The sequence below is a fragment of the Eulemur rufifrons genome, chromosome 17, assembly GCF_041146395.1.
Source record: "Eulemur rufifrons isolate Redbay chromosome 17, OSU_ERuf_1, whole genome shotgun sequence".
Classification (NCBI taxonomy): domain Eukaryota; kingdom Metazoa; phylum Chordata; class Mammalia; order Primates; family Lemuridae; genus Eulemur; species Eulemur rufifrons.
In genome coordinates this window covers 21,059,545-21,072,627 of record NC_090999.1, presented here as the reverse complement: position 1 = coordinate 21,072,627, position 13,083 = coordinate 21,059,545, and the positions used below count along the sequence as shown (strand labels likewise).

General features: G+C 38.3%; 1 protein-coding gene across 1 annotated transcript; it reads right to left on the bottom strand.

The window, feature by feature from the left end:
* Window positions 1–2,350: 2,350 nt before the first annotated feature.
* Window positions 2,351–3,621, bottom strand: ZNF621 (zinc finger protein 621). Its single transcript, XM_069492226.1, is given in 7 exon segments — window positions 2,351–2,631; window positions 2,634–2,734; window positions 2,736–2,997; window positions 3,000–3,131; window positions 3,134–3,200; window positions 3,203–3,492; window positions 3,495–3,621. Coding segments are annotated over 7 exon segments (1,260 nt in total).
* Window positions 3,622–13,083: the final 9,462 nt, after the last annotated feature.

Genomic DNA, 13,083 nt, shown 5'->3' with positions numbered 1-13,083 from the left:
GCCCTCTGTATCCCATCTATTGATTCCTGGTTTAAAAAAGAGAAGCCATCAACTTGAAATAAGGCACATTACTTGATACATACTTATACTGGACACAACGCACAAAATGTCAGCCATAGCTTTGTAAAGTAGGACATTCTTTTTGGATAAAATACTATAATAGGCTTCTGTATCAATAAAGGGGAAGCAGCCTGCCATACCATTAGGCTTTAAATAAAATGCAATGAATAAATTGTCTCACTGCCAGGATCATATTAAATCAAGTGTCACCTAGAACTTATCACTGAAGGCACAGTGGATTTCTCAGCATACAACGGATAAATCTGTGACATTTGAATTTTTAAACAAATCCTTAGAGACATCTATGACAGGGCTGAGACATTACCTGAAATTGCAGTCGTGGAAACAGTTGCTTGATGCCTTAGCCTGGTCAGTTCCACTAACTCAAAGCTGACTATTTTGTTCCTGTTTTTTTTCCTCCCTCAGTAGTAGCTGATTCCATCATTAAGGTACTATATATTAGGAGTCACCTTAAAGCATGAAACATGTAATATGAAACAGTCTTATTTTCTAACTGGAAATGCTTACATTTCCATGCTCATCTATTTCTACATATGACAGGCATGAAAGATAAAGTGAAGACTTTTTTTCCCCCACAAGATGGCTTGAGGTTTTCTGTTTCAGCCATCTGGGAGGCCGACTGCTGCGGACTGTATCTCTCTGGCTCCCATATGGGAAGCCCTCGCAGGAGATCAGAAGGTGGGAGAAGGGAGCTGTATTGGGTTACTCCTTCCCTTCTTACTCCCTGTTTCGGCGTTAAGCCTCTGACAGCAGCTACATCCCTCCACAACTATAGACTCTGCCTGACAGCACCTTCACTTTTCCAGTTCTCGCTGGGCTCCAGTAATTCTATTTCTTTTCCCTTGTCCCTTTTGTCCTTGATGTGGTAATGGCTGCCTTCTCTTGCTAGCTGCTGGGGGGGTTCCCACTATCCTTTGTTTGTTCCCTTATCCATACCTGTGAGGAATTCTGCTAAAGTCCCTTCTTTGGAACTAGTTGAAGTGAAGTCTGCTTCCTGCTGAGACCATGGCTGACTCACTTCATCTCTCTTCTTCTCAAACAAGTAAGACTTGTGAAGCAGAAAGGAGAAAATGCTTGAGGAAGGGAAAGAAACAGAGTGATTTCAAAAGATAAGACTTAACCAGAAAAAAATTAGACTAAAACCCATCAAAAAGAAAATGTTCTTTTCTTCGCAATTGATGCCCCTAGTAAGATGTTGCTAAGTAAAATGGTCACTCATCTACTCTTCAACTTCACTTTTACCAAAGAGGACCAGCCTTAATGAACATTATCACTACTTGCCATCTTTTGCTCATTCATTTCAAAGCAAAAATGGAACTTATATTGATTGAACACGTTGTATGTACTCATAACTATTGATAATGCTTAAGGTATTAGTAATGGCATTTTAGAGAAGAGGAAACCGAGGCTCTGGGAGATCACATAATTTTCCCTATAACTAGCAGGTGGTAAAGCCAGAACTAAAAACTTAGCATATATGTTTTCATATTAAATATTGATTTCCTTAAAGTATTTCTCTTTGATTTGAGTGTGATTTTTTTTTTTGCCTTTGTGTATATTTACTTAGGAAATAAAAGTTAAAAGAAACATCTAGGTATCAAGAGCAAAACTCAAGAAAAAAAACTTTCATGTTTAGAGACATGTTTGTAGAAAATTGCTACCAAGTACATAAATGATTGCTATCATTGCTATCAACTCATAATTTTTTTTGACTGTTTATTTCACATTATCTGTTGCATAGATGGGTGGGATCCTCAATGATCCATGACAAGGGCAACACAATTTCAGCTATATTAATACACCATCTAGCCAGTGGCTCAGTAAACAATCTGCATTAATTTCCAAAGTCCACTGTTGGAATCTTACTGCAATCCTCTACTCCCACAGGTCTGGCATGCCGCTTCCTGTTTCTTCTGGGTTGCTTCTCTCTAATCACAATGGCCTAATACAGGGATGTCCTCTTTCCCAAACTTTCCTAACCCTCAAGTATCCTGCCAGCATTTCTAAACCAGCAACACCATGATACAGATACAGCCACTGTTGCTCAAGCCTGAAAGGGACCAATGCAAAGATTAAGTATTTCCATTTTCTACTTAGAAAAAAAGAGAATATGTTACATGAACCTGATCTTTAAATGTATATGGATTGTAACAGAGTCTATGCTGAAACAGTTGTAACATATGTAAGGTGAGGGAAAAAAAGTACAAATGAAGCTCACATTAGGTTGAAGATTTGTTGGGTAAGAGCCATAGGTGTGCCAAGATAAAGCTCAAGCAGGTTGAGAAGGATGGTTCAGAATAATTGGGGAAGGCTTCACAGTGAGAGGAAGACCCTGGAAGACACCTACTGTTGGGGCAGGTAAAGAAGGTATTCCAGATGCAGGCAGCAGCATGAACAAAGGCACAGAGGTAGGAATGAGCACAGCATGTGGAAAGGGGGATGCAGGCTCAGCCACAGCTGGCACAGAGCATGACCTCTGGAGAGGAACAGGAGAGAAGGCTGGAGAGGGGCACAGAGGACTGACCAGGGATGGCCCAGCAACCCCGACAACTTCCCCACAGGGTGTAATTTCCGATGCTGAATGAAACTTCCATCCCTTGTGAAGGCTTTCCCACACACCTTACATTCATAAGACTTTTCCCAAGTTTGAACTCCGATGCTGAATGGAGGCTATTTTCTGAGTGAAGGCTTTGCTACATGCCTTACATTGGTAGAGTTTCTCCCTAATATGTATTCTCTGATAGACAATAAAAAGTGACCTACAACCAAAAGCTTTCTAATATTCCTTACATTTATAGAGTTTCTCCTTCATGTGTGATTTCTGATGTGGGAAGTATGCCGCACTCCTACAGAAAGCCTTTCCATACTCTTTACATTCACGGGGTTTCTCTCCAGCCTGAATCCTGTGATGCTGGAACTCAAACCTTTGCCACACTCCTTACATTCACAGGGCCCTTCTCCAGTGTGGCTTTTCTCATATACAATACAGTCATAGCTTGACTTGAAAGTGTTGCCACACTCCTTACACTTAAAGGGCTTGTCTGAGGCCAAATAAGCTTTGAGTTATATCTGAAGATTTTCCCACATTCTTTACATTCATAGAACTTCATTTCACCTCAAAGTGTAGATTTGGATTTGGATTTAGACTCAAAGTCTGCCTCATTGCCTTGCTTTTTAAATCAAAGTGCTGAAAACTTCTCCTACTGGCACCCTGTGCAACTGTTTCTTCAGCAGCCTCCTGCCTTATTATTGGCTCTTCATTCTTGGTCCAGGAGTCACCACCTGGACTGATGTCTCTCAGAACCTCTGTGTCTCAGGGATCTGGTCCCCATGGCACTTCCCTTCTCTCCAGCTGGGAGATCAGAACAAGTTTGAAAAGTGGAAATGCTACCAAGGAAGCCATACTTGCATGTTCTCCAGCATTACCTCCCTGTACAGGGCCCTCTGTTCAGGGTCCAGATTGGCCCATTGATTCTGGGTGAAGTACAGGGCCACATTCTCAAAAATCACTGACTCCTGAGGCCAAATTGTTTGGAGCATGGCTGATGTCCCCTGGCTTCATGAACTGTCTTCTGAGTTTGGAAAAGCAAGATCCTTAGGAGCAGGCACAGGAGGCTGTCGGGACAAGTTCTTTAAGGCAGAAAAGAAGATCATGCCTTCATGGCAAAGGCCTCTAGAAAGCTGCACAGGGCTTTGGTGAGGCCCAGATGCCCAAGCAGTGGGTGAGGGAGGGGCAGGCCACCATTAGGACCAAGTTCAGGGGAATGGAGGCTGAAGAGCCACCAGGGGCAGCAAGAAAGCCAGCACTGGGCAGATCTGGCATGCAGAACTTGCTGAAACCCACGCTCTTCCTCTCTGAACACAGAGAAGCTGATAACTACAAGCAGATGCTGAAGGGCAAGTGCATGCCCACATCCTGATTTGACTGCCATCTTAAGATACTTTTGAGCCTTTGCAAAAAGATCTTATTGTTCCTAAATATTTTTGATTAAAAATTGTTACTCCATTTGTTTATTTTTTATCTCTTGAGACTTCTCTGTAGTGGTAACTAATGAATGAAAAATATGTAAGTTCAAGTGATGATATCAAAGGTAGAAAGAACATCAGTTGATAGAAACTAGGCAAAGAAGTGGTAACTGATGTAGAGGCAGAGGGAGGCATAGCTTAATGGGTTTCCAGAGGAAAATTTGGGCACAAAGAAAGATTATTGGACAGATAGAACCCGAGAGAAGTTTAAGATGGGTGTGGTGGCTCAAGCTTGTAGTCCCAGATACTCAGGAGGCTGAGGTGGGAAGATCACTTGAGCACAGGAGTTCAAGACCAGCCTGGGGAGTATAGCAAGACTCCATCTCAAAAGTAAAAAACAAACAAACAAATAAACAAAAAACCCGAGAGAGAACTTTGGACATACGTTGGTGGACAAGAATGAGAAGTGGGCCTGAAAACAGAACTGATGAAAAAACAGATGTCTGGTGACCCTTGATTATCTGCTCATATTTTTTAAATGAGGCACTGAACAGGTGATTGGAAAGTCTGGGTCTGTTATCAGAATTTGTCACTTTGTGTTCTTTGCTGTAGGATGATCAGGAAGGAATATGGCTATTATTCCTCCCATCTCTACCCCAATAGTGTCTCTCTCTCTCTCAGAAGGCCAGCAGCAAGGTATCTACCAGGTAGGTAAGAAATTAGAGGCTTCTACTCCAGAGAAATTGAATGGTTGTACAGAAAAGATCTCCACATTTTGACCTTTGTTAAGTTTCCTGAAATAATGGTCATTGCCCCCAACTGATCACTCTAAGTTGACAAACTTATTCACAAACACAGAGCTTCCAGTCAGTTTTTCTGTGTCCCATTCTTAAATATAAATGATTATACCGTATTCAGACAACAACAACAAAAACACTAGGAAAATAAAAATTAGATGGCATAAATTAAAACCTTAATAGTAAAGGATATAATTAGGGAATCCAAAACATAGAGCAAAGTGGTAAATAATTGGACAATAAGAAAGAAAACATAAGAAATTAGATAATTAATCCAGAGGGTCTATTAGCTAATTAATAGCAGCTCCACAAACAGAGAACAGAAAAGACCGGCAGAGAAAAGTATTAATAAAATAAGAGAATTTTTCAGAGCTGAAGAAAACGAATCTCTTTTCAAAAAGACCTTTTGGGTATCCAGCCCAATGAATGGAAAACAACAAATGAACAGACAAATAAAACTCTCTCCAAAAATAATGAAAAATAGCAACATCAAAAGGTTCATTATCATAAAATTTCAAACACTGAGGATAAACAAAAGACTCCCAAAGCTCTGGTAGGGGTGAGGGGACAAAGCGGAGATAGAAAATTAACAGAAGATAGAAAATTAACAGAAGATTGTCAATAAGAATAGCATCAAACTTCTCAAATAGAAGATAGACAACAATGGAGCTACACTTTCAAACTTCCAAGGGAAAATTATTTTTTAATCAAGAGTACTGTATCTAGCTGAACTAAGGGTATAAAAGAGACATTTTTAGACATGCAAGTTTTTAAAAAATGTATCTCTTGTAAAACTAAATAATTCAAACTTAAAGCTGTTGAACATTCAATTATTCTGAGCCTTGGGAGGAATGCAGCTATGGCCTGAGTCCTGCAGCATGCAGCTGCAAATTCTACCTTTTTGTCTTGTAAATAATTAGGAGGACCGAACAGCCCTAGAGATGAGACTCCTTCAGATCACTACCCCTCCTCATGGAGCAATAAAGTAATCTTCCTTGGAATGCAGCAATCTGTAATCAATCAGATCACTGTAATATATATACTGGTCTCCTATGGAAAATGCTGAAATCTGCTTAAATATTTTCTGCCTCTGCCTATAAGTGAAATCTTAACTTCTCAACTTTGGAATGCTGAGCCCATTTGTTTGTAGTTGCTGCTTCCCAGGTGGTTATCCTCAACCTTTGCACTCAAATAAACTTTATACTTAATTATATTTTCTGAATCTCATTATTTAAGGTTGACATTTTGGTGACCGCAAAAGACCTAAAACAGATGTCCAGAAAGCCCCATCACTTTGCCAACAATCAGAACCTTGGTACTGGCGTAAATGATTTTCGTTCACCTGACCTTGCCAGAATCAATGGGGATGTCTGGTAAGGCCCCTCTTGGGTCTGAATCCTTCTGTCTTGGTTGAGGATTCAGACTTTATTTGAGATACACATATTACTAACTCAACAGGGTTGGAATTGAAGTTCTACTGCAAGTTAGGAGTTTTGTTTTTCTCTAGAGATTTTGCTAATCATAAATTTGTGATTTTTACTTTTCTCTGAGGTTAAGGTTTTGTTTGGAATTACTCTTTAGAGTTTTTCAAACTTTTATCTCATGCAAAATTTTGGTCAGGTGGAAAACAAGTTTCTCTTTGAAAAGAGGAAGTGAATTTTTGTGGCTTAAGCAAAAAATTTGTGATCTTTAAAACCGGCCAGATTCTGAAGCAGGTTCAACTGACAAATCTAAACTTTCTTTTTGAGTGACCAAAATTATAACAGGCTCTCTATGAGGATGTAAGTCCTGAAGATAAGAGGTGCTGTTCTTCCCAGCCAAAAGGCACCTTTGTCTACTAAGATCTTGGATCAGTGCTGGAGCTTATCCCTCATGACATGAAGTGGTTTCACAGGGGATCCCCTAAGAAATAGAGGGAACCTCACATTGCTCACATAAAAGTGGGTCACTTAGTACCTTAAGTACCCAAGTCTCTTGGGACCACTGAGACACATAAAAGGGAAGAACTGACTCAAGGGTTTCACCTTGCTATTCCCCAATAGCATACTCAATCCAAAATACCTCCCATTAGGTCTTTTTGGTCTTTCTAAAGCAAAGTTTAAATTATTGGCAGTCGTACTTCTAAAACCAAGTTTTCCTCCTTAAGGAGAGATCCACCATGAGAAACACCAGCTGGATTCATGTTTAATACTTATGGCACCTTTTCATGCAAATATTTAGAAAAATGGTTTCACATAATTCATGATGACCCTAAATTACAATGGCTAAGATGGGGTACCATTGAAATTAGTTCAAATTAGTTTATCAATGCAATTAGAAAAAGCTGGCTCTAAGATAAAATAGCTGGGGGAGTACTTAGAAACTTCTAAAAGAGGTTCTGACAAAGTCATTTCGTTGCAAGAGGAAAACAAAAGATTGTATAAAACAATTTTTGAATTGAAAAAGACTGCTAGAATTTCTCCCCCTCCTTTAGTTCCTCCTTTTGTCGGAATTTCCTTGTCCAAACTTACCTTACCTTCCTCCTCCTTCTGCTGTTCTGGCTCTATTTTCAGAACATCCTGTGTCCGGTAGAGGAGAACCTGTCTTGGTTTATCAACCATGGTCAAAGTAGAACTTAAAGGCGTAATTAAAGGATTCCTGGATCCCCTTCAGGACCCTAATGGATTTGCTAGAGAATGTGAATTAAACATTTGAAGTTATGACCCTGGATTATCTGATTCCTATTAATTGGTTCACATGTTAGCATCACAAAATAAGGCCAAAGATTGGATAGCAAAAGCAAATGAAAAAATCCTTCAGAGGACTTCCATAAATTTTCTGAAACAGATCATGAACAGGCCACAGTATGGTCATGGTTCAGTCCACAGCTGCACTTTGAAGTGTTGCCCCAGTTCTTGGGCTCTGGGCTTGGAGGAATCACAAGCCATGGCCCGAGCGACAGAGAGAGAGGACAGACACTCAGCAAATATGCGTGAAGAATTTATTGTAAGGAAAGTTTAAGGGTGCAAAGCGAAAGTACGTTTCCTAAGGGGAAACGGGTCTGTCTCCGTGAGTGGAGAAGACATAGTCTACTTCTGTGTTTTTCCTTTTATATGTTAGGTTTAGATAAGGGTTAGTTGTAATTATTCATAACTATACATCACTGTTTTGGGGACTGGATTCTATGTTTGGACATAAATTAAAGGTTGTGTTCCTGTAATTCTTTCTAGTATATGTATGATGGGGAAAGTTCCGTAACCGTTTATGGTGTTTTTTCATTCCCTGGGGGTCAGTGTTCCATGGCCTAATTACCCCATTCTTTAAGACTGAAATAACTGTTCCCTCTTCTTATTTTTCTTCAACCATTTCCTCCTTAATGTTTTTCTGTAAATGTTTCCTCCTTTCTGTTTTTCTGATTTCCATTATCGCTCACTTATTTTTCTGTCCCTCACAATACTGCCAAAGCTTTACTCCATGCTATCCCCTTAGTTTTCCAGAGTAGTTGATTGGAACAATATATAACAATGTTGACAAAATCTTGATGAGCCCATAATGTCATACTATGAAAGATTTGAAAAAATGTTTAAACAACATTCAGGTCTATCCAAAGAAAGTTATGCTAACCACCTTAACTGAAAATGTGATATTCTCCTTAACTCAAACTTTATAAATGGGTTAGAATTACAAGAGCTGTTAAAAATAGTACCTGCTCAATTGTAGTCAAAATCCTCCACTGCTAGTGTGCAAATTATCTCAGCTGCCCCAATTAAAATTCAAATAGACCCATCAAAATATTTTCTGGACCTTAAGCAATACCCTCTAAGATCAGAGGCCTTCGAAGGGATGAGACCTATAACTTTGGATTATATAAAAAGAGGCTTGATTATTCCTTGTATATCCCATGTAACATGCCAGTTCTCCCTTGTAAGAAAACCAAATGGTAGAGAGTAGAGATTTGTACAAGATCTGGAAGCAATGAATACCATAGTCATTCCTCTGCATCCAGTGGTATCAAACCCCAATATGTTGTTGAATGTTGTTGAATGCCGTCCCAGCTGAAGGTGAGTTCTTTACTGAAAGAGACCTACCTAGTGCATTCTTAGCATTCCTTTGGATAAAGATAATCAATTTCTCTTTGCTTTAATTTGGGAAGAAAGACAATACACATGGACAGTTATGCCTCAGGGATATACTGAGAGACCAACTTACTTTTCACAAATATTAAAAGTAAACCTTTTGGATGTTGACTTCTCTAAGAAATCCACCTTAATATAGTATGTAGACAATTTTCTTCTCTGCTCAGGGGACAAGCAAGCTTCTATAGAGGATGGAATTTTTTTATTAGAACAATTCGCTTCAAAGTCTCCAAAGAAAATCTTCAGTTTTGTCAAAAACAAGTAGGATACTTAGGCCACCTAATATCAAAGGAAGGCTTTTTTTTTAATCAAGCTAGATAGAATAAAAGGAATATTGGCATTCCTTAACCCCCAAACTAACCAACAACTGAGAGGATTTGGGGGGTTTGCAAGATACTGTAGAAATTGTGTTCCAAACTTATCTTAAAAAACTCAACCTTTATGTACTCTTTTGAAACAAGACAATCCAGATCCCCTAAAATGGACAGAAGAAAACTCAGTTAACATTGGCAGAAATTAAAAAGAGCTTTATAGATGCCCCAGCTTTGGAACATCCAAATTAGAAAGAACATCCATTTTTATTGCTTGTTCATGAAAATCAGGAAAATGCCATTAGACATTCTGATACAAAGACACTGAGACCAAAACAGATCTGTAGAATGCTATAGTTAGTAACCAAACCCTGTGGCTAAAGGATTGCCACCTTGCATGAGGCAATATTTGAAGTAGTACTTTATTTAAAGGTTGATGAAAGGGAAAGAAAAGATATATAAGTAAGCTAAAATCCTTATTACTCATAACTAGAAATCAATAGATGTCTATGGAGATGAACCAAAAGATAGCAGTATACACATATTATTTAGAAATAAAAAAGTAAAATCAGTGAAAATATTTAATAGCTAAAAAAATTGAAACTGGTTACTTGGTTAATGGTGGGGTGGGTGATTGAAGAGAAGGGGCTGTTTTGTAAAAATCATGTTTACTAATATTTCATCTTTTACACTATTCAAATATAGCACTCTGATAAAAATAAAGTTGAATAAAAATAAATATTATAGTAATTTTATTGAATACAAAAATTTATAGTTGAAATTATACAATACTATGAAATAGGAAACTTCAAATTATAGTATTGATACTCAATTTAACATACATAACATTTTATTTAATCATATGAATTAATGCCAAAAAGAAGACATGATTTGGAAAAACCATTTTGCACTTTGTGATATCCTTTGTAAAACTGGAGTTTTAAAATTGTGATAATTAATTCATGAAGGGTTAAGGATTTGATTCCTGCCTTCTGAGGTTTATTAATATTCAAAGCCTGAATATGTATTTGAAGCATAAAGAACTTTATCAAATTAAAGAATAGGAAATCATTTTCTTTTGAAGAAAAACATTATAATTTACATTCAAATTCTTTCCTTATCTTTTTATTTCTTTTTAATTTTTTTTTATTAAAAGAACATTTTTATTTTGACCTTCCTTACCTTTTTAAAAGAAGAAAGACAGCATTGATTTTAGGTCTCATTATATTTACTATCTAAGAGTTTACAAATGGAAATTATACTCAAACGATGAATGTAATCCTAGTTACACTTTTTCTGGGTTAAACATATATGCACTTACACAAATTTAAATATTAAGAAATCAGCAACAGTTATTTTACCCACCTGCAAACTGAGCCCAGTGATGGGACAGCATTCTTTTTTTTCACTTCCCTCCTTACCTCCTTTCCTTCCTTTCTTCATTCTTTCTTTCCTCCCTTCTGGAAGCATTTACTTTGTTCCCAGTATTGGCTGTGTGCTGGGAATACAAAAAAGGATAAACTATAACCTTTTCTACAGGGAAATTACAATCTGGTGCCACTTTACACAACTAAGTGTAAAGTAATATGAAAAGGGAGAGGACAAAGTACTGCAAAGGAATCAGAATTTACAAGGTGTCCAAGAACAGAGTATATTGCATTGGGACTAAGGACACACCATTCCAAAATATAACTATGTAGGAGACTAGAATATGCCACCCCAACATATGCCTGTTTGGCATATTGTTTCTTATGAGCTGGGTATTTTGAGATACTTTAGACACAGGAGTATCTCTGAAAAGTTATCTTTCTTAAAGGGAAATTTACCTCTATAAAGGCAATCTCCATTTGCAAGGGTGTTTTCCTCTGAGCACCAAGTGAAAAGGAAGACTAAATCGCTAGAGACTCAAGATTAAGGGAGAAGGCTTAGATTTAAATCTGAATAACAAACCTTACCTTTGTTTTAAGGTTTTTTTTCTGGGCCTTTCTCCATACCATTCTTTCTTTATTTTACAGATTGATGGTATTTAAGCCTGAAGATTAAATGCTTTTTTTTTTTTTTGGATATCTTCTCTAGAGATTTACTCATTTCTCTGGGTTTGCTCTGACATATACATGAGGCATACATGTTAATAAACTTCTGTTTGTTCCTCTCTTGTTAATCTCTTTTGTTACAGGCAGTCCGGGTTGAGAACTACTAACATGAAGGGTAGAGAGAAAGTTATTTTTCCTTCCCTACAACTTGGAAGAACTCTCTGAAGAAGACAGGTTTTCACTTTGACTTTGGAGGGTTTGACAGGTAAGGGGAGAGTGCCTAATTCCCTGTGGCGGAGGAACAGCCAGCACAAACCTCCAAGGGCACAGGTAGATACAATGTGAGACCTGTATCCCGAGGTTTTTGACCACACTCTTTCTCTAAATCACCCACATGGCAAGGGATTCTGGGTTTCCTAGGACAAAAGTGGGTGCTGCTGTGATTCACACCCCGTCCCACCATGGGCTTTCAGAGAGGATTATGGGAGATCCGCATGCGCGGTAAGACTCAGGCCATGCAACTCCCAACTGTCCAAAGTGGTTCCATGGTGACCTCTGAACCATGAGGAAGGTCCCAATCCAGGCACTATAAAACAAGACTCAGACCATAACCAGGCCCTTTTTGCACACTTCCTTTTGCTCTTCGTTTGCTGTGACAATGAGTCTGGTTGTCATCCATGGCATGTGTATCTCGCCCTGTAAACCTGTTTCTTGCTCTTGCCCTATAATCCCATCTTTCTCTCCTCAATAAACTTCATTTTTGTGCTTGCCTTACTTTGGCATGTCTGGTCATTCTTTGGCTATGAATGCGCTAAGAACCGACATTTCAGACTGAAACCTGACAGGAGGAGCCTAGAAGCCTGGGTTGTTGGTTAGAACTGGAAACACCTGGGTGGAGGGCAGAGTGGGTCTATGGAAAAAAGAATGGCTGTTTCATTTACAGCACAAAGGAGAATGCACCATAAGCACATTTGAATAAATGGATGCTCTATGAATAGTGCTAAATTTAAAATTCTTGGACAAAAGAATTTTCTTCAAGTCCTAGATTATTCAGGTTAATGTGAGAAAAGACTTGGCAAGCAATTTACTTGTGCAAATTGAACATGAGATGTCCTTTCATTCAAACATTATTTATTAGATGCCTGCTATGGGCTGCTGTCAGTTTTCAAGGAACTGGGAACAAAAAAGTTCTTACCCTTGTGACACATAATTCTAATGACTTCTATTCATTTTTAGTTCATCTTTCTGGATTAAAAATTTCATCATCAGAAATCAACTTAAAATGTTTTCAAGGACAATTTAAGTGACTGACCAACAGTATTCAAGAACACTTAGATGCAAATAAGATGGGATGATTTTAAAAGTTTTTTTATTACAAGAAAATTGTATCATTGTCTTCAGCAATATATTAATGTCACATAACTGAAAAGTGCTCCTTTGATAAATATGGTCATCTAGTGCCACCTTGTGTCTAACTGCTCAATCATGTTACTTAACAATGATCAAAGACTTCCTAGTTTCCTGCTGCTGCTGTATAATAAGTTACCACAAACGTGGTGGCTTAATGCAATACAAATTTGTTAATTTACAATCTTGGGGTGATATGTTCAAAGTGAATCTCCTAGTACTAAAATCAAGGTGTCAGCAGGGCTGTCCCTTCCCAAGGCCCTAGAGGAGAAGCCCTCTTTGCCTTTCCCACCATCTAGAGGCTGGTGGCTCCCATCTTCCCACCAGCAATGGCGAGTTGAGTCTTTCTTGTGCAGAATCGCTTGGACTCTGA